This window comes from Tiliqua scincoides, chromosome 2 (assembly GCF_035046505.1).
Source record: "Tiliqua scincoides isolate rTilSci1 chromosome 2, rTilSci1.hap2, whole genome shotgun sequence".
Taxonomy (NCBI): Eukaryota; Metazoa; Chordata; class Lepidosauria; order Squamata; family Scincidae; genus Tiliqua; species Tiliqua scincoides.
The window spans coordinates 126,687,718-126,709,976 of NC_089822.1; the positions used below are offsets into that span (position 1 = coordinate 126,687,718).

The following is a 22,259-nucleotide window of genomic DNA, read 5'->3' on the forward strand; positions in this document are numbered from 1 at the left end:
TCTGTTCCAGAATCACCATTCAGAGCGTGATGCCATAGTCTTCCGAGGCTGAAGGATGCCAACAACATTTGTGTATGTGGAGTAGGGATTTTATTCCACACTGAGCACTGAAGAAGTACACAGTTCGGATTATTTAATCTGCCATCCGGCACTGGGATGGGAGGGGGAAATGGGGGCATAGAAGAATGGGATTGTAGGATTGAACTATACTTGAGAGAAGGTGATTTAGTGGAGAGAAGGTGATTTAGAGAATTTTGATTTAGTGGCTAGGATGTGGTTCCCCACCACTCCAAAAGTTACTGACAGAAATCTTAGGGGGTACAGGCAGCTTCCTTCCCTTTCCCTTTTAAAAAAAACCACCTCATTAGCTTATCCATGAAAGGGTAAAAAGACAGCAGGTTGGGGGCTATCCCTTTTAGCAGATTCACAGGGCTGTCTTCCTAGCCATGTAAGCAGTAGTGTGGGTTTCTCGTTCAATCTGCCTTTTTGTTCTGCTCTAACCTTTGCTTTATGGACGTTTGGAGCTGTTTAGATCCACAGGAGAAACCCAGCCATTCTTCTCCTTCCCACCCACCCCCCATCCACCTCCTCCAGTTCTTGATGTTTCTTGTCATCATCTCTATCCCACAAACTGGCACACTGCATAGGGAATTTCCTGGAAGAATTTACTGTGGGCAGGACTGCATGGATATTGGATCATGTTACTACTTCTCTCAGACAATTTCCTTTACAAATCCTCTTCTGTTGCTCATTCATTTGTTTATGTTAATACATTGAGATACATTCCAATTGATCAGGCTAATCTTAAAATGCAAAATGCCAACCAGTTGAAAATCCTAGCTTGGGTGAGGTTTAGAACAGGAGTTTAAAATCTTGGCTTGAAACCCACCCCTTGCCAACCATGGGTGAATGGGTGGCTGGCTGACTGGAGTGTTGGGGGCAAGGAGGGTTGATGGGACAAAGTGTGTGAGCCTGTTTCTGAAAGCTGTGGGGCACAAGGAGGCTGTGGAAAAACTGAGCAGAAGGATGGAGAGGGAGCAAGGGCCTGGTTTGGCTGCTGTGCTGCAGGCAGGGAAGGGAAGGGAAGGGCTGCCATGGAGATGGGTCATGTGGAGGTTACTGCACCCAAAGGGGGTTCTTGCAGAGTTCATGCCGCTGGCTCACTTGACGCTTGCTTGGCCTTCCCGCTGGAAGGAAAGGGAGAGGCGGGAGGGGGGAAATGGAGAAGGGGGGTGGAACAGCCTGGCCTGGCCTGGCCGGCTACTGGCAGAGAGCCTAGCCCAACCAGGGAAGAGAGAGTCAGGCCTAGCTGGGGGGGGGGAGAGAAAGCCCAGTTTAGCCAGTGGGGAAAATGTAGGTTCGTCCCCAGTCTGGGAGAGATGGAGGAATGAGGTTTGGCTCTACTCAGGGATGGGATGGGGGCCAGCTCAGCCAGGATTGAGGGAGGAGTAGACCTTGTCTGACACTGCTAGCAAGTGTGGCTGGCCCAGCTAGTGGAAGCAGAATGAGAGGGGGGGGGGTTAAAAGGTCTATCAGCCTCTGTGCACGTGTGAGTGGGTGAAACAGGAGCTTGTCTCAGCAGTCCTGGGAAGGGATCAAGCTCTGTCAAGCAAAGATGGGCAGCTCTTTAGGCGCAAAAAGTCAAATTCAGCACCTTCACTGGGCTGAAAGGCGAAAAGGGTAGTAACTTGACCATGTCAGGGCCTATGAGTCACCATCTGTCCCGCTGCAATGGGCCAAAAATTGGTTCTGTTTGTGGGGTACAAGGCCACATTGGTCCTGGTGACAGTACTGCTGATTAACTGAATGTCGAAGTAGTCTGTTGACTCATGTTAAGCCGGAAAACAAAACACACCCCTGCTCCTGCACAATGATTCAGAATCATTTTAGAACCTAGACCTAGAGTATGGACCCAAGTTGAGAGATGAACTGCCTGGCTGGGCCCACAGGTCCCCACTTGTGGGCCAAGCTTTCTGGGGATGGATTGGGAATTCAGCTCTCAACAGGTGGGACTTTTTCACAGGGTCATGACTCTTCTATTGGGACTACAGGACAGAATGAGTTTTTCCATCCACTCACTAGTGGGCTTATGACAGCACTGCAGATATTGGGGCACTGGACTCTGACCTGGTCAGATTTATAGTCAGTCTGATCTTCAGTGCAATGAAATTATGGGGTTGCTTAGCCAGTTTCTCTAAAGCACTGGTTCCCAACCTGTGGTCCGTGAACCAAAAATGGTTCACAAGGTTTCAGGGGGGAAAATTGCCTTCAATCACTTCCAGCATCTTGTCAAGCAAATGTTCCCCCACTGAGCACCAGAAAAGGTGGAGAATGGACTGCTCATAGCCGCAACCAGCACTGAAGTGTCAACTGTGGCTGTGGGGGTCTGTTCTCCACCCTATCTGGTAGTCCATGGGGGAGTGCTTGGCCGGGAGACACTTCCTCATGGGCTACTAAGGAGAATGGGCTGCACACAGCTGCAGCTGGTAACAAAAGCAGCAATCCACAAAACTCTATAAATACTCAATCTGATATCTAATAAATTTCTAGTTACAACAAATTTAATTGTACTTTTTGTGTACAGAGGGTGAGATGAGATTTCATGTGGTTCATGCAACTGTTACCCTGCACATCCCTGATCTTGTCTGATCTTGGAAGCTAAGCAGGGTCAGGTCTGGTTAGTACCTGGATGGGAGACCACACGGGAATACCAGGTGCTGTAGGCTTATACCATAGTCTTTCGAGACTGAAGGTTGCCAACCATTTTGACAATTCCAGTTTTCTCCTCAGTGGTCGTGGCCTCCTAAAGGTTGGGAACCACTGCTCTACAGTGTTCATTTCTAAATGTGTGTGTGCATGTGTTTCTTCTGCTTGTTCATGTGAGAATGCATCCCAGTGGGTGCAAAATGCCAACTACAGTATGTTTACAGTTAAAGTTCCTTTTTGGTCTGTGTTGCTTGACTATGTGATGTGTTAGTGGCCTACCTTATTTTGACAAGACTGCCATATTTTCAATACTGACAGTTAAGAGCACAAATATAAACTAAGCATGGATTAATTTTGTTCCCTTTTGCCTGGCGAATTGCATACCCATTTGCCCCAATAAGATGATCCTTCTTCGTAGTGTGTGAATGTATCTGCATGAGTGTCAGAGTGATTGTGAGAGACAGACAAGCAGAGAGACAGAGGGCTGGTCTGAATGATACTTTTCATACTGAACCAACCATATGCTTAAAAGGTGCACGTTTTGACTTTTCCACTTGCATTCAGACTAATTTCTAAATTCAGACTAATTGTGTGCGTTTTCAGTTTCCATGCAACTCAGGAAACTGACCTGGAAGTGAAGGGAGGGGCCAGGATACCTGTGCACTGCGTGCCACTTTGGAAAATTAAAGTATCATCCAAACTTGCCCAGAGATAGTTTTTGCTTTGAGGAGAGGCTTGTTATTTACTGCAGGTAAGAATTACTTCAGGTGACCATTTTGAACCAACCCCTACATAGCCATGCTTCCAATAGCATTTTGCTTTGCAAGAATTAACAGACAATTTTATTTCCATGTTGGAAGAACACTCACCTGCTAACTCCTGCATGCCAAGCTGAGATTAAAGGCATGAGGACAGGTTAAGCAGTTTTTATCTGGTCAGTTGGCAACTGTAAAGTTTTTATAAATTGGAAAATAGTTGCTCCTTCTGTTTTTCTTTCAGTTCATGGATGTGCCACAAATAATGGTCTAGTAATAATTGTTGTGGCATAGTAACTTCTGTGGACTCTGAGGAAGGCGGTAGTGTATGATGTGCAACCATATGTGAGACTGATTATGAGAAGGGTGAGGGGGCTATGCTCATTTGAGTCATTGTGAGAACTGCAAATGTAAACTCTTGGTGATGATGATGTGTGAAACAACTGAAATTGAATTTGGATTGAATTCAAAACTGGATTGGGGAAAAACCAAGTTTGCTTTTTAAAAGACATTCTTTCAGAGTATTATAAACTTGACAAGTCAAACTAAATTCTCCATTTGTTACAGCATGGAATTCACTACCCTGTGGAACTGAAATCACGGTGTGCACATTTACCACATCACCACTGCAAAGTTGCTGAGCATAGTTTTGAAAATATGTGTGGGAAAGAAAGTGAGAGACTGTGAAACAATGTGTTAAAGGAAATGTGTATTCTGTTTTATCACATTTGAGTATGTGCATAGGTCAGCAATGTGGCCATGTACACTGTAATATGTTTTTAGTCCTTCAGCATGGTCTGCAAGCTTGTGATTTAGCCACCTTGATGAAGCTAAGCAGATATAACCTTGGTTAGTGCTGGAAGGGGAGACTACCTACAAACCATACCTATGTGTGTGTGTATATATATAATGTATATTTCCTTGCATTGTATGAAGAAAAGCAGGAAATAAATTGTGCTGTTTATTAAATTAAGAATAATCGTCATTAGCTAATTTTGCCCTTCCTAATGTAAATTTAATCAGAGCTTAGAAGCACAGTTACAGAGTGGAGTCATCCATCTTTCTGTTACTCTTTTTAACAGTCCTGACTGCATGCATTAAAAGGTGGCTAACAACACAGTTTTGTGCCTGTTTATTCAAAAGTCCCACTGAATCCAGTGAAGCTTACTCTCAAGTAAATGGGTACAGGATTTTGCTGGAAAGCTTGTTAGGGTGAAATCTTAGTGACATCCTTTCAATTTGGATTACAGCAGTTAATCCAAAATTACAACCAGCTCTTCACTCGTGCTTCCACACCAAATTCTCATTCCACCCATATCCATACAGAGGGACAAGAAACTGAAATTGGCCCCTTTCTATTAGCCACCTAATCAAGGTTGAGGTAATCTGATGGGGCATCTATATTAGGGGCCCTTAAGAGATACCTGATTCATGTTAAGAAATCTTGTGAGTGTACACCCTTTGTCAGGGTTTCTCAACCAGTGGTATGGGTACCACCTGTGGTACTTGCGATGGTGTCTAGTAGTACTCACAGGACCCCTGGACTCCTGCCACCCAGCAGCGAGACCAGAAACATGATGCAACGAACGGCAATAGGAAGCTCGGCTTGGCGGGTAGAGCTCCAGAACACACTTTTCCACACTTGAAAAGCCCTCCCAGCTACCCTGAGCCTCTTACTGGTGATTGTCGTGTTGTATCTGGCGTTCCTACACAGAAGTTACTGGCAATGATGTCATTGTCACTTACTTCTGGTGGTACTTTGAACAGGTGGACAGTATGAAGTATACATCACAGGACAAATCTTGAGAAACTATGCCCTATGTGGAATGCACACTCCACTTGGATTAATTGTAGCTGAATACCCTTTGAGGACTTTTGAATCACCTTGATCAAAAGTATCCCAAAGTCATCAAAGGGCATTCAGCTTTTGCAAGCCCAGAAAGGTAGCAAAAAGATATAAAAGGATGCCCTGTCCCACAGGCTTCCAGTGATGCTTATAACTGAAGTGAGAGACTGAAAATGCTAATAGTCAGTTAATTGGTGGTGTGTCGCAGCAGCGTGGTTATTGTTCAGAGTTAAGTGAGAGCATGGAGCATAAGTGTGTGAGTGGGCAGATGTGGTGATTTTGAGAGGTTCGACCAGAGCCTATGCATGTTTACTGAGACGCAAATCCCTTTGGTTTTCTGGAACTCGCGTCAGAGTCGATGCACTAAACCACGCTTGTTCGTTTACGAAATATTGTGATTTTCTGGGTGTTGCGTTTGCAGATTCACTGCGGGTGTGGCGGGGGGGGGAAGTGAAGCAATCCCCGTACGTGTGTGTGTATTATTTCCTTGTTGCGCGCCTGCCGACTCGGTGCCTGTGCTCGTTTCCTAGGTCCTCCAGCCGGAGCGTTGTTGTGCCCCTGTGTGTGGCTACTGCCTTGTAATCAGATTTTTGAGTGTCCCTCCCACATGGCCCAGCCCCTTTCCAGCTCCAAGCCACACCCACTGGCTTGGGAGTCCTTAGCCACTTTCGCCCCAAGGTAATAGCATCTAAGCAGGCAGCAAAAGCAAGCTGCAGCGCCTGCACTTTGAAGCGCCGAACTTCACTCGCGGCGTGTGCGCTTTGCGCGCGCGGAGTTGAGAAGGGCGCGCGCGTGTATCAGTGAGATCTCAGCCCAGCCCAGCCCAGCCCCGCAGCCTCTCTGCTGAAGGGGAGGCGGTGAAAATTTCCATCTCTTCCTGGCTCATCCTCCTTCATAAACACGCACCGCTGTTATCGACCACCAGCACCACCACTTTCTGGTCGCCCTCCGGCTTCCACTGAAAGGGGGCCCTTCCTGAAAGGGGGCGATGTACGACTGCATGGAGGCATTCGCCGTCACCCCGAGGCAACTCTACGATGTTACCAACCGGAGCGCCTGCATGCTGCGAAAGTCGAGCATCAGCCCGTGCTTCGTGGGCTTGGATCCCTTCGGGTGGCCCCAGCCGGCCAGTCTGCAATGTAGGTGACCCAAGCTTTGGGGGGGGGGTTCATTTGCTCTTTGGTTCTCCCGGGGTGAGTGGGTTTGCATGGATGGGGTGGGTGGGTGCGTTCTCCTGGGTGGATAGGTTTGCATGGATGGCGGGCGCTTTTGCAGGAGTTGTGCTGGCTCAGCTTCCAGCGGGTGTTGACGTGGGTGGGGTCGGGGGTCGGGTTTTCTTTTCCCCCAATGGTGCGTGGGCGTTGAGCACGAGTGGATCGGCGTGGACGTCCTCCTAGAGGGCGCTGTTTTATGGGGCTCGCGGAACTGATTGGCTGATTCAAGTCCAATTTTCCAAACTTTTATTTCCTGCTTTAGCACTTTAGTGTTGCAAAAAATGGGGGGCGGGGGCGGGAAAGCGGGGTGAGATGCTAAATGGCTATTTCGCCTTCCCCTGCTTTGAAAGGGGGAGGGGGTTCGCGTGACTTTATGTCAGTCACTCTGGAGCAGTTGTAGTAAGTGCCCCCCCCCCGCGAGTCAGCTCTGGGGAGGGCTGTGTGTGGCGGCTCGTGGGTAAGGGAACCTGGGATACCCTGATGGACTTCAGCTTGTGCCTCTTTGTCTCGATGTGGAAGCGCATTATGAACACCAGATGAGGGGGAAACTTTGAAGTCTTTTGGCGACCCGAGTGTGGGTGGGTGCGGGGAGGGATTGTAGAGTGAGGCAAGAAGCGCTAGGAGGCATGGAGGACCGGCTTGGAGGGTGCCTGTCCTTCACCAAGCAAGGCAGCAGGGGCTTGATTTTAACTCCCCCCTCGCAGTTTAAAAGAAGAAGCAAAAATATTTGACATTTGTCTGGATCCCACCATGAAGGGCAAAATAAACTTGAGACGCGAGGAAGCGCAGAATTCGGGCGGGGGGGGGGTTAGGAGGCGGTCGCAAGCCTTTATTTTCCTGTCCACTGGGGGGAATCTGAAACAAGAACGGGGGCGGGGGGATGTGTCAAGCACCCAAGGGTGTCCCCAGCAGCTCTTGCGCTCCCTTTTCTCTTTGAGCAATTGCCAAATCCCCTCCCCTCCCGCCGCCTTTTGGCATCCACCACGACTGTTTACAAGTGGCAGAAGAAAAAGTCTCTGACTTCCACGCGAGCGCAGGGGGCCCCCTTTGGAGCCAGCCAGGAGCAGCAGCAGCAGCAGCAGCTCCCCATCACCTCTAGGGGCACCTGGGGATGCGGTTGGAAGTGTCGTTCCTCCCCCAGCCTCATCCCCGTCCGATGGGAGCTCGCTGGCTCTCGCTCGCTCGCTCCCTTTCAAGCGGTTTCATTTGGAGCGGCCCCACCCCAGCCCTGCTGCCAAAGCGCTCGCTCGAAATGTGGCACTTTAACTCTTTCGCAAGCGCCTGGAAATCAAAAGGCTTCCTGTCTAGATCGAGAACTGAGCGCCGGGGAGGGATTTTTCCCAAGCGCCTGCACAAATGAGCAGAGGCAGAAAGAGAAGAGTTCTCAGATGAAAACCCTCAAAAACTTAATAGTACACTCAGTAGCAGATATTTCCTGAGAACAGAGGCCCTCAGTTATGGGGGGGGCCCATAACTCCCCCACTGAGTTCAAATTGAAGTCAGGGTGCAACCCTGAGACCTGTTTTTCTGTGCCAGCCCTAAAACTTGTAAAGTGAATCATTGCTAGACAGTCTCTGCCTACTGGGGATTAGGGTTTGCAGATAACAGGGTCTGCCTTCCAGACTACATCCCTTAATTTCTAATAAATGGACCTGGCTACTGTTTCATCTGCCTGCTGCTTAATTTTTCTCTTAGATCTGCAAGTAGTCTGTACCAACGACTGCTGGTACTATTTAAGGGCTATTTAGCACCCACTATGTGCCAAGCATTGTTCAGAAGGGCTCTTATCTTTCCTTGAAGGGCTTAGAAGTCTACTTTTGGAAGGTAGAGAAGGGCGAGGATCTGGCAAAGGAGCAGCAGCAAGAGAGAGATGGTGGAGGTGCAAGTAAAATGAGGTTGGGTCACTTTAGGAAAGGTTTCTGCCTATTGGAAGAAGTCTGATATTTTAATCTCCACTGAGGTGCCTCTTAGGGTTTGCATTGGTAAACAAGAAAAAAATTGTGGACTAGCAACTTTGTTGAATGTTCTTGTGTGGCTGTTGTATGCCTCAGTGCCTACAGTGGTTATTGGTTGTTTGGAACAACAAGTCTTGATTACAGAACACTTCTGAAAAATGAGGGCATATGAATGCCTGACTGTATAGGCTGGCCCCTCCTGATCACATAATCTGGTCATCACGTCTGATACTCACACATGGTCCCTTTGGCTGCATGTGACAGGCCATTCAGGTTTACCCTACTTCGTTCCATGTGAAATCTGAATCCCTAGATAAGATAAAAGTAAAGTAACATCAGAGAATGAAATTCTATCCTGGCACCAGTGATAGAGGCCCCTGGAAAAGCAGGAAGCTGGGAGAAATTATGATTATTTAAGATTTCTGTAATCTATTGTTTTTACTAAATCTAAATTAGCTTCACAACAGCCCTGAAAAGTAGGTTAATTGGAGAGAGAGCAGCAGGTCCAATACAACCCAGTGAGATTTGTGCATGAGCAGAGGTTTTAAAATGGCAAACTGGAGTCATGTCCTAGTTTTGTTTGGGAAAAGCGTAGGTGAGGAAAACAAGATCCCCTTCTAATCTGATTTGGGGGGCAGAAGAGGGATTACACACAAAAAATGTGAATTGGGCCCACTGGCTATTGAATTTGATCTATTGGTCTAATTGAGGCCCTGCTAGTTGTGTATCTTTGTTTCTGACAACACTCATTGTTAGGAAAGTATAGGCAGGGCTTTGTATGTTCTGTAATTCTGTGCTTCCACGGCACAAGTACAGACACTTGTTGAATTCAGCATCCTGAAAGTCTCCTCTTTCAGTTTTTTCAAAAGTGTCTGGTCCTGAAGATTGTATTGGGTGCAAAGATTCTTGTTAAGCATGAAAGTTATGTGAGTTTTAGATTGGCTGTATGGCGCACATGTTTGAAGTGTGGGTGTGCGGCCGCACACGGGTGTGGGTGTGCGACCCTGATGTAGCCACATACAGTTTGAGTGTTCTAAGTAAAGTTGTGCATGTGTGAGGATGGTGCTCATTTTAAATATGAAGGTGATATCTGTGAAGTGAAAGATCTTGAATATGTGTACTGACACAGGTGTATCAATATACAGTCCTGTAATAAGTGTTGTGAACATTTTGGGTGTTTGTGAATGGATTTATAGTAGTAAGCATATGACATGTGTGGGATATATGAGCACTGTGTATTGGGTGTGTGTATACACACGAGCTAGTGTGGAGTGTGTAAGGTGAATGTGTTTCATGTGGGACATTCTCTCTGCCATCAGGAATGCTGCTGCTGAGACAAATGGCTTATATAGCCTTCCAGCTGCAAACATTTTACGGCTGGTTATAAATGGTTTGTTTGAAGCTCCGGCAAGGCGAGGGCAGGAATTTCCTCAATTTCAGCAATTTAAGCTTTTAAACTCCTCCAGCAACCCCAGTCTCAGGAATAGAGAACCGGAGTTGGCCAGTGCAGATAGGCCACCTGTTCTGAGAGCAGTCAGTCAGGGCTTGTGGCCTTCCTAGCTGATGGAGAGGGACAGCATGTCCTTCAAACGTGGGGTTAGGAGCACTCAGCAATTGCCTCTGCTCTGTTAGAGGCTGTCCAGGTGTTTGGGCCTTTTGCTTGCTTCCTTGTACAGAAACTACCAGTGAACTCTTGCAAGAGATGTCTTGGCAGATAAGAGCAAGGTTCTGGGCTTGCATGCCTGGCATGTGGTTTTTAAATCAATCCATATGGAGGCCTCTGCTTTGGCACAGACCATGCTTGCTTTGGCTTAAACAAAGTTTTCACCTGCACCCGATGAAAACTACTCTGAAAAGTACATCCACCCAGGCAATCCATTTAAGGGTGTGTGTATATATACTCTGCTTTTTTGAATCCCACCCAGATTCAGCATGCTTGCATGAAAGTTACCCTACCCTATGAACTGGTGCCCCGTGGAAGATGAGATTTGGATGAGGTTGGGATGTTGATTCTTGGTTTCCAGCAGATGTGAGTGCTTATACCCATGTGCCTGTTTCTCTTCTTCTAAACTTCATTGTTAGACCTTATATATGAGTTGGTCTTACTGGTATTAGGTAACAGCATCAGTTATATGCTTAATTGACCAACAAGACATATGAATTCAGAACAATAAATTGGATGTGTTTTCATTTCATATTTAATTTCTAGCCTGCATCATAACCATGCATCAAACGATAATCTAAAACTCATGATGATAACCATCAGATTTAAAGATATCGCTAAAATCCCAGAGCTTTAAAAGCTTAACTGGCCACTTGTAAGCCAGCTCAGGCCCAGCTGAATTTTCCTGCATCTTAAAAGGAAATAATCTTCTAGCAGCGCTTGCTAGTCCTAGAACCTGGTTTTAAAAATCGCTCAGTATGGGCACAAAGACAGGAACTGTTTGGAGGAGCAAATGAAAGGGAATGGCAATGCTGAGGGTTAGCATGTGAGGAGCACTGCTGTATCCTCTCTTTAAAACTACTCCAGGAAACTCAGTCCCAGGAACAGATACAGTACTTCCAGTACTTCTAATTGAGAGGCGGGGAAAAACTGTGCACCCAACCCATATGCTGTATTTGTTTGCATGTACAATATCTCCTTTTCTCAAAGGAACTTCCTTAATTTTTCCAAGAAGTACCTGACTTGGAATTTTTATTATTACCCAATCCCCTATATAACTCTCCTATCATACCTGTCATCAGAGTGGCTAAGGAATGCTAACGTAGACTTTTCCCTTCTTTTACAATACAATAATTATAAAAATAAAATTTCTGCCTCACTTTTGGGCAGTGCCCTTAAAGCAACACAGAAAGCACAGCACATTTTGTACTGTTAGTTTTCATTGATACCATTTAACTACAATACAGTACTGTTGTATGCTACCAAAACACTTGAAGCAATTAAACATTAAATCTGAAGACATGATAAAAAAAAACAACCAACGTTATGAAACAACACTGAAGTCCCAGATTTGCAGAGCAGAGCTGCCTGCTCCAGGCATGCTCATAAGTGAAAATTCTAAACTGCAGAAATGACTGAGCAACAGGAAGCAGGGCATGATGGGTACAAATGTGGAGTGCAAGAATGTGTTGTTGTGTACGCTGTGCTGGAAGGCAGCCTCATGGGGTGATCCCAACTTTGTTTGTATTGCTCCTGCTGCCCCCTTGGCGATGCAAAAGGCTCCAGCTTCTCCATGCCCCCTGGATCTGGATTGTCCGGTTCTGTATCTGCATACACATCTCACTTCTTCACCATTTAGGTTCCTGCTGGTATCTGAGCCCCACTGTAGATGTCAGATGGTTTGTAAACACAAACAGAGAAAGAGACTGTTCCTCTTCTGTCTCCTCCCCTCTGTGGCTCCAAGCAGTTATTTGGGTGTGTACAGAAGCTATTTAGAGAGGATTAAGTTAAGTCTAAAATGTGATGCTGTCCAGGAAATGATAGGCCTGATAATAGCTCAGCCTGACAAAGGCCTTGAAGAAGCCACGTGTTAGTTTGCCAGTGGTTTCTGTTGGTTAAATAAACCGGACCTCCTCTCTTGCTCCCTTTTAAGCTGGGGTCGATGGCATCGAATGAGCAGTTTGATTGACAGTGTCATGACAGAAGTATCCTGGAAGGCCTGGATGATCTGAAGGGAATTTTTGGCAAGATCCAATTGCTTGGGGGTTCAGAGACTGGAACAGCAATGAGTAGTGAAGGCAATTAGAATGCTAAAGCTCCCTGCTGGAGACCAAACTTGAGTGAAGGGGATGTGAGTTAGGACTTTGAGGTTCCGTTTCCCACTGTAAGAATTGCAGCAGGATCTAGTGCTGTGGTTCTCCAAGTGTAGGATAGGCCTCCGTAAACTATGTGGCCAGTTGCTGGGGGAGGCCTGTACTCCTCCCAGCTCAGTTATTTTATTGGATCAGATTGCTGAGGCTGAGCAAGTGAGTGAACTATGTGCTCCTCCCCTCCATTGTTGGTGCTGGAAGGAACACCCTTCTGACTTTTTTGTGGAAGTCTGTTACTTTCCTCTTTCCCTTGCTTATGGTCCTGAAAACATACTGTTGGCTCAAAGGCATTAAGAGGTCTCTCTACATTTTGAGTATGTTGATGCCGAAGGCCTGGGATTTGAGGGCACAAAGTCAACTCTGCAGTGCAATGCATGCTCTTTGTTTCCATATAAAACTTTAAATAAGGATTTGGGGCAGGGGGTGGGGCCTTGACAGTAGGCCAAAGTTGGTAAACACAGACCAGTAGAGGCTGGAAGGGAGCCAGAAACAGGCATGTTTGCTGCCCTGACCTCAAGGTTTTGCCATCTTCATCCCATGTTGTTGCAGGTAGGTGACTTCTGTGTTTTTCATTTTCCCTGTTCAGTAAAATGGATGAGCTTTCAATAACAGTTAAATGTGACACATTAGGGGGCTTCCAACTGAAAGCCACTTGCAAAAGATTATTATTGTTCACTGGCAATTTCCATCAGCAAATACCCATCTTTAAAGGGCAGCCAAATTTCTGAATTCATCCTTTGGTTGTTTTCCTTGATTGGCTGAATGAAGTACGCTTGAATCAACCAAGGGGTCCAGCTAGATCCAGGGGCCACATTGGCTGCTTACATTTAAGGGCATTGGGTCAATTTTTTTGTACTGGAAGCAAATTCCTTTGGTATCCGTGAAATGTATTCTGAGTAATGGTTTGCAGGATCTTGACCTTGCTGGATGCCAGTGGGCAGCAGCCAGGGGAATAGGGATTGACCCAGGAAGGAAAATGGAAAGAGCACCTTATGCAGTGTTCAAATTACAGGGGGACCAGAGGGCATCTGCTCCCTGCCCCTTCAGATTCATTCTGTAGAGGGCTTATATCCACTATATGATTAGCCTCTCTTCTTTCCCCAGCAATGACCTAGTGGTCCCTACTCGAGTCAGCAGCTTCTCTAGCCACAGCAGCACCTAGCTGTCAGCAGCTCCTGGGAAGGCAGCCACACACCAGTCTTCAGCAGTCTCCATTCAGTCCATCAGCCAGCCAGTCTATCTTCTTTCCTCCAAGCTTCTGCTCTCTCCAGCCTACATGCATTCTCCCTCCTCCATGTGCTGCTTTTACCCCTGAGGGTCTTGTTGCCTCCCAAGTGGCTGCAGCTGTGCAGCACACTCACTGCATTCTAAGGCCCTGGTGTGAACCTCATGCTTCCCAGACCTTTCAGAGCAAGGGGCCACTGTTGACACCACACCCTATCTCCTCCAGGAATATTGTGTGTTTCCATTACACTCTCCATAGCTATGGTTTAATTGGGAAGGGGATAATATAGCTAAATTGGGGAGTGGGTTGGGCAGACAATTATCCCCCTCCCAGTTCTCTCATAACTCAAACATTGCCTGGCCTGGCCTCAGGAAGGGACTTCCAAACCCCTTCTAGTTTTGGAGCCTTTAGCAGACTGTATTCTGTTTTTAACTCCTGTCATCCCATCCGTGAGGTCTAGAAGTTCCGCTGTTTTATATTATAGCTTCCTTCTGATGTTCTGTATCACTCATTGGAAGCCAGTTTCCACTCTGTCTGGTGTGCAGTTGGTATCTGCATCACTTCTTCTTTGATCAAGACCCAGCCTTGGCCCCAAAAGAGCAGAGCCGCCTGCATTGGCCAAACTCGGCTCTCTGCTAGCGGTCATTCCATTTCCTAGGACAAGATCTGGCAATATTCCCAGCCCCAGATTTCCAAAGCCTAGTACACTATTAGTGTTCTAGACTGAGTTTTTGTGGCACACTTTTGTAGGCAAGAGTTAACTTCATTAAGCACATAAATGTGTCAAGAGGTTGATGCATATATGCATGTGGATTGAGGTACGCAGGAGGTTACACCATGAAGATAAGATCAGATTGAAAGATAATAGGGATACATTATTATTATTTATAATAAAACACCTACATAGCCAATAAAAAATCAGAACAGGTGGAAAGTGTTCTGTGATCATACCAGACCAAAATGTTCCTGTAGTGTCAGACATGCATTCTGAACATTACCAGGGCAGCAAACATGAATACAGTTCTGCTTCCTGGCAGACTTGCCAGGATAGACCCTACTTGCCTGGTTTCCACTTTTCTCCCAATCAGAAGAAGAAATGTGGCCACAACAGGCTGGACCTACCCAGGAATAGTTTCCCTTTTAATTTTATGTATATGTTGTTTTTCCAACTTTTTGGAATTCCTCTCTGTTTCTCTGGTGCTATTCCCTTTTTCCTTTGCTTTATGCCACATGAAACCAGTTAGGCCCAGTATACATATGATATTTGTGGCATGGTTGCTTCATTTCCTGTGGCCAGGTCTTAGGTCAGTATATGTGAGGAACCCAGATCACACAACTACTTTCCCTCCCCATGGTGCACTTCCATTGGGCCACTGCTGTCAGTGTAGGAACTGACCTGTGATGAAGGTTTCCATTGGTAAAGGGTAAAAATGATGCTCACAACTGATGCAATGGGGAGCAGCAAACACATTGCAATGGTAAAGTATAAAATTGAATTTTACAGCATAATCCTATGCATTGAATTCAATTCACTTCCAAGTAAGAGTGTATAGGACAGCAGCCTTACAGTGCAGCCTTGTGTGTGTTTATTCAGAAGTAAGTCCTACTGTGTTCAATAGAGCTTTTTCTCAGGAAAGGGCGCATAGGATTGCTTGCAACCCTCTGCTGTCTGTACGGTGCCCTAATCCCATTTCTCTGCTATAGACTAAAGGCATAATCCTAACTTGTTTAGGTCAGCGCAAGTTTGTTGCGCCAGCCCAGGAGGGTCACAAACGTGCTGTGAAGCACATTTGCTCCTTCTTGGGAGTTGGCTGGGCCGGTGCAGGGATGTGCAGCACCCTGCGGAGGCTGTAACCAGACTCTGTGCAGACTTAGGGAGCGTTGTGTCGGCTGAGCTCAGCTGATGCAGGGGTCTGGGGAGGGCTTGGAGGCGGCGAGAGGGAGGTGTTATGGGGCAGGGGAGGGTGGGGGAGGGGGCAGAGGGGGGCAGGCAGGTGGGGCTGGAAAATGGCTGTTATGCCAGATCCCAACCCTGTTCCCTGAGCAGCGTGGAGCAGCTGGAAGCCGCTTTGTTCTCCTCAGACTTACGCCACCTTCTGACGTGGCACAAGTCCAAGGAGATCCATTGGGGCTGTGGTGGCTTACCCAGGGGTTAGGGGAAGAGTTTCCTCTTGCCTACGGTTGAGCCGCTTCTGGCCCCAATCTTGCACTGGATACAGTGCAGGCCTCCTGGCCTGCCTGTTCCAGCCCAAGATAGGATTGCGCTGCACGATTGTTTTACTATTGCTTTTACTGTTTTTCTATTTGTCAATATTGTTTTAGTTGGACTTATCATGTCTATCATCTTCTGAGCCTGTGTTGAAAGGCAGTTTATAAATTCTGTGAACAAATACTACTACTACTACTACTACTACTACTACTACTACTACTACTACTGTGCTCCCTTATGGATTATTCTTTTGGCAAGTTCTGCTAAACTGGTACCCAGGTCTCACAGTTGAACAGAGAATACCACCTGACACGAGCGCCTCTCCCTCTGCATATAGTGGTTATCAATAAGCTGCTACTAAGCATCTCACTCGCCTTGCATCAGATGCCAAATGCTCCTCTGAACAACATTTGGAGTGAGGGAAGGATGGGAGAGGAAGAGAGCTTGCATTTTGCCATGGAGCCCAGCACGAATGACTCTGGCTGCAGCCTCTACCCAGCATGAGTTATTTTGGGTAAAAGCTTTTGGTTTCTGTCTGATTTGGAATGAATGAATATGTTGAGTAGAAAAGAAGCTGTGGTTGAAAAGAAAAGTTGTGATGCAAAGCAGTTCAAATGTAGGTGTGCATTCAATGCTGGGCATGCCAGTGTCAAGTGTATTCTCACTTGTGAGAGAGGATTTGAACTGATCACCGGGCAGCTAAGTGGAGCCTCCATGTTCAGAGGCACTCTTACTCGGAAGACTAGGTGGTGGGACAGATTGCATTTGTTTGTTTAAAACAGTTCTTCATCACCTTTCCAAAACTCACAGCAGACAGGGCAAACAAGAGAGGATGGCTTCCAGGAACATATAGCTGGATTAGGCTGTTTGCACTGGGAAATTCCAGACAATTGTTTGTTTAATTAAAAGGTTTCCTCTCTTCTAGGAGCTTACAGCAACTTATATAATAAAAGGCAAGATAAAACAATACTGTTTTACAGTAACAGCAGCCAATAGAAGCAGCAACATTCTACTTAAAATCAAAGCACTGCAAATAAAAGATTGAGGTGGAGGGTGCATAGTAAAAATGATTTTTTAGTGTTTGCCCACCTATTGAAAATCCACTGCGTGTGTTAAAACTAGTACTCCAGGGAGAGAATTATATAAAACTTTTCTCTGTGATGTATTGACTACGTGCAAGGAAGTGTATGTGTGTGTGTGTGTGTGTGTGTGTGTGTGTTTACATAGGGGAGCATTCAAAAATATTACCTCCCTTTTCCCCTCCCCACCATCTGAAGTTACACAGTCCAAAATTTCCAACACCTCATTCTGCACAATAGTAGAATGACTCTGGCAATGCAATCCTAAGCATGTTTACTCAGAAATAATACTGCATTCAGTAGGGCTTACTCCCATGCAAGTGTGTGTAAGATTGTTGCTGGGCAGCCCGATCCTGAGCTGCCTGTTCTGCCGGAGCGCCGAAATGGCTGCTGCGGTATCCTGTGTACAACAGGGCAGTCGCCAGCGGCTCCTTGGGGAAGGGGACTTTTGTTCCCTTCCCCCAAGTGAGGGAAATAGCCCTACAATGGGCTGTTCCATTCTGTGGCAGCCCTTGGGCTGTTGAAGAATCAAGAGCCTCCATGTTGGTCCGCTCAGCCAGCCAGATAGCTCAGGCTGCAGTGGAGCTGAGCTCCACCAGTCCTTCTTCTCTCCTGTCCTGCTCCCTCTCCTGCATGCCTTCTCCCCACCTCCCCCGCCCTGGAACGCCTCCTCCCTACTTCCCCTGTGCCCCCACCTACCTCTCAGTTGCCCGGCTTTTGAGATGACCACCGAGCAGTAGAATACTGGTGGTCCAATGGCACTGGGCTTATAATGGTGCTTGACCGGCACTAAGTGACAGTGCATGCCAGCAGTAAGTTGGTGCGCACTGCTTAGAATTGGGCCCTAAGCCATTTCTGCCCAACATTGCATATACGCAACAGGGATCAAATGTGTACACTTGTGAGCTGGGCAGAAATGGTTTAAGTTGCAAAGCACTTTCCATGTTCATCTAGCTGTAGAAGTGTTTGAAATCATATGTACAGCATTTTTATTGATAATAACATTTACTGGTATACCTTGCCTCATTTTGCAAAACAGATGCAAGGTACAGCTTTCAGTTTAAGACAACAGAAAAACAATAAAATCGTGGATCAATATAAACATACAAAGTTATAACAATGACCAATTCTAAAAAGGCCTAGCTCAAAAATACCCCTGAAACAAAACCGTCTTAAGAGTCTGCTTCAGAGTAGACATGGAGAGGGCCAGATTCTCTCTGGGAAGCTATTTCATAGCCTGGGTGCTATGGTCAAGAGACTCTCTCTCTCTCACTCTCTCTCACACACACACACACACACACACACACACACACACACACACACCCAACCAAATTTCCACCAGTGGTGGGACTACAGGATTCTTCAAATGAGGCAGGTGGTTTATATGGGAGGAGATGATCCCTGGCTCAATTCCAAGCTGTGGAGGGCTTTAAAGGCCAAAATCAGCATCTAGAACTAAGCCAGAAATGAAGTGGTAGCCAGTGAAATTGATATGAGACTGGCCTAGATATCGTTCCTGAGCATCTCCTGGGCTGTGCATTGAGGATTTCCTGCCTCTGCTTGTTCCTCAGAGGGCCAGAGCTGGACAACAACAACCATCTATTCCCCTGGGCCGACAACCATATTTCATGCTGCTTGTCCTGTCTCAGCAAAGGTGCAGTGGCCTTCTGCCCTCTGGGAATGTGTTTGGGTTTGTTCCTTCTGTCAGAGCTTCAGACTGCTGTCAGCGCAGGGGGATTTATGGCCACGACAGCTCTTCCCCTCTGTCCAGGGAAGCGGGAGAGCCCTGTCCTGCTGGGGAATTTATTTCCTGCCCTCTGCTCCCACCTGTTGCAGAACACACTCTTTATCTGAGTTAATGATGCCTCAACAGTCTGACAGCTCAGTTTCCGGCAGCCATTCAGGGAGCTTTGGGTGGCCTTGGCTTTGGTTCCTTTGTCACTGTGCAGTCACTCCCCCATCCCCAAACCCTGACTTGGCTTCATGCTGCGCGGCTCCAGGCAGGCAAGCCGGGAGCTGTCAAATGCAATAGGAGGAGTCGGGAAAACAAGTCTGTTCTCTGACTCAGAAAAATCAGCAACCTGCAGTGGATTTGCCAGGAGGGGCTTTGCTACTTTCTAGTTTTGATGGTGCAGTAGAGGCAATCAAAGGCCACTTCTCCCAGTTTACGCTCCCTCCCTGTATTCAGAAAATTTTTGTAGGGAAGGGAAAAGAAAATGGCTATGAATGTCTGTGTTTATGTTGTACTGTGCAAGTGGTTAGATGCGAGAACAAGACAAGGTTATTGATGCTTTTAGATCCTCCACATTGCAGGGGAACATTTGTGAGATTCTGGGTACTTGGCATAGAGGCAGATTGGATGAAGGAAATCATGCTAGTCTTTGTATGTTATAGTGTCTGCCAACTCTTTCTGACACAGACAGAGCTTGCTGTCCACATAGGAAGTAGTAATGCAGTGAAGTGGCTGTCTGAGCTCCCAACAGTCTCTTGCACATTACAAAGGCACGCATCACTGATAATTCCATTTACCGGTATTTGTTATCCTTCTATCCCATTTTTCCTTTTAGAAAGCTCAAAGGAGCTAACGCAGAGCTCCCAGTGGCCTCCCCTCCAGACACTAATCAGGCTTGCGTTTTCCGCAGCTTTGTTATTGCTTATAGGATTAGAAATTCTATTTTTGTGCCAAAAATTGCCCCTGAAGCAGTGATATGCCCCTGAACTGGCAATGTAAACATCCACTTTGGGGCAAATAGCCACATTGGTGGAGTTCCGCACAAAAACAGCACAGGGGAAAAAGTGAACTCCTCACTTGCTGTGTATCACACTCCTGGGCTAGGACAACCCCCTTTATACTTAATTTTTAACAATAAATGGAATGCTTTGAGTCTACTTTTGCATTACACCCATCTTGTAAAGACTGTTTTAATGTAATTTGGCCTCCGTCCTTCAGTGTTTTATAATGAGATTTGTACCATACAGCACTTAATGAAAAGTTTTTGTTTTTCCCACAATTTTCCTTTAAAATCTCAGATCAACACTGTAAAGAATCCTATTGATGCAAATGACTGCCTGGTGTGCCTTTCCTAAAAGATTTTATTCACAAGTAAGTCCTTACTTGAGAGTAATTCTTATGCTACTTTTGCATGTGCAGGGACTGCCATGCATAAAGATCAATGTAGGAATGTTCTGGATCAGGTAGGGATAGTGTGACTTCATTGTCCTAGAAAACCAGTGAGACATGTGCACATGTTGGGGAATTGCTTTTCTTTGACACTGCATTGCTATACCTTTAGGACATGACAAAAGGAACTAACTTTCTAGTTCAGCACTCCCCTTCCTCCAAATTCAGCTGAAACCTACATTATCATCAGAAACAGGCATGAGGCTCTCCAAATGGCTTCTATTTTTACCTCCTTCATTCCCCTCCCCTAATCAGTTTAAGAAAAATGGAAGTAGCTGGATGGACAATTGTACAGTTCTGGCTAAAGGAAAAGAAAGGGGTGTGGTGGGAGAGGAATTGAGACCTTGGCCAGGGTAGCTCATTTCTCCCCCCCCCTCCAAAAAAAAACATACCACCACTGTTGAATGGTATGCTGAGATCATTGGTGATCCACCCTCTGCAGATTCTTTGGACAGGTTTTTAATTTGGGCCATGGAACAGCAATGCAAGCGTAAGCTGTGAAATTTATGGCATCGTAGACTGTATGTGTAGGTGCTGTAATGTGGTTCTTGCCCTCTTGGCATATTTTTTTGTCCCAGTTAGAAAACGGGGGGGGGGGGGGGAGCTGCAACAACTGTGCATAACCAAACTTGTTTCCTTTCCCTTCTACCTGATGAAGAGTCCTGTAAACACAAATGCTTGCTCACTCTTACATGAGTCTAATGAACCTAGTTAGTGTCATTGTGATGTAAGAGAGAAAAATCAGTCTGATGAAGTCACAGGGCTCCAGGAGGCTGGGCTTGCAAAACCTATTATCACTAGCTTTCTGATTAAAAAGTAAGGGCACAATCCTAACCAGGTCTACTCAGAAGTAAATCCTATTTTGTTCATTGGGGCTTACTCTCAGGAAAGTGTGGTTAGGATTGCAGCCTAAGTGTGTGTGTGTGTGTGAGTGAGAGAGAGAGATAGAGATAGATCTTGAATTCTTTCTTTTGATTCTCACAGGCTTTTCACACACATCCCTCTTGTGATTAAGGGCTGCATTCAGGTAAATAAAGCCTGTCCACTGAGATCTAATCACCTGGCAGGGCCTCCTTTTGTCTGCTTCTATCTCCTGGCCCTGGGGAGCCAGTCATGCAGGGTTGGAACCAAGGGATCAGCCTCCCATTGCCTATTGTCTTATCTGAAAGAAAGGGGTAATACAGAGAGTAATATTCAGGAGCTTCTAATTGTCCCTTCTTCTCTGATGCTGATGAGGGCTCCATGGGGAGGTGGAGGTCTGTGGTGACAGTCTTGAAGGCAGAATTTGTTGAGCAAAAATTAAAGCTGGGGAAACCTAAAAAACTTCTTTCTTTGCTATGGAAGGTTTTAGGAGCGTTATTAGAAATTGGAGCAAGACTAAGAAAAGTAACACAACTGAAAAACTGCATTGGCTTGTTGTTTACTGTATGGTTCTACCTCTTCAAAGTCCACCTATGTAGCCTTTGGCACAGTTCTCTTGTCCCTTTACTGTACTATAATTAAGCCTAAATACTTGTAACCATAAAAGCATATTCTTCCCTTGGGTCCTTGTGCCTCTGCTTCCCTTCCCCTTTCTTTGTTGTCTGTGTCAAATTTTCGATTGTAGGCTCTTCAGGGCAGGGATCTGTTAACTGCTGCTCTGCCAAGGCAGATATTGATAGCACTGATAGACATTGATAGCACCATAATAATAGTAATGGATTATTACCGTAATAATAGTAATGGATCTTAATGCAATTTGGGAGCTTGCAGGACCTTGCAGGTCCATCTTGAAAGTTAAGGGAAGCTACTGGCCCTTGGGTCCATAGGAAGCATTGGTGGAACTATCTCACAGATGTTGCCCATGGACTACAGAGGGTAGGTCTTGATAGTCAGAAACTAGGCTTTAGTTCTGTAATGAATGAGGGGCTACTGAGGGCTCTTCCCATTATTTCCCCCAGTCATCCTGAAAACACTGCTGCTAGGAAGCCTCATCAGAGACAGAGGAGGGCCCATTTCAGGGCTTGGGGTCTGTCTCCTTAAGAAACTGCACATTCCTTTTAAGCCCTGGAGTTTTGCCAGAAGTGCAGCAGTCACCATCAGGCTGGGGTCAGAAAGGCTGGTGCCTAAACCCTCAGTGGGAGCAGTAGTTGCTTTAAATAAAGCCTCTTTTCCAAGCAGTGTCTGAATCCTTTGACCAGCCATCAAGTCCCCAGTGTGTTCTCCAAAGGGCTTTTGCTTCTGAATCACTGACCATTCTCTGCCTCAAATCTGAACCCTGTACCTCATCACCAGCA

The 22,259-nt window shown here is 46.3% G+C and overlaps 1 protein-coding gene across 2 annotated transcripts in view; it reads left to right on the plus strand.

The window, feature by feature from the left end:
• The window catches only part of RARG (retinoic acid receptor gamma), a 71,352-nt gene that overhangs the window by 27,533 nt on the left and 21,560 nt on the right, over positions 1–22,259 (plus strand). Inside the window, exon 1 of one of the 2 annotated variants that reach the window (XM_066613298.1) lies at positions 6,214–6,446. The exons of the other annotated variant lie outside the window; for it this stretch is intronic. Within the exon in view, the coding sequence (XP_066469395.1) occupies positions 6,296–6,446 (151 nt within the window). The 5' untranslated portion in view covers positions 6,214–6,295. Of the gene's footprint in view, positions 1–6,213; positions 6,447–22,259 lie in introns of those variants that run through there. 2 annotated transcript variants of the gene reach the window in all.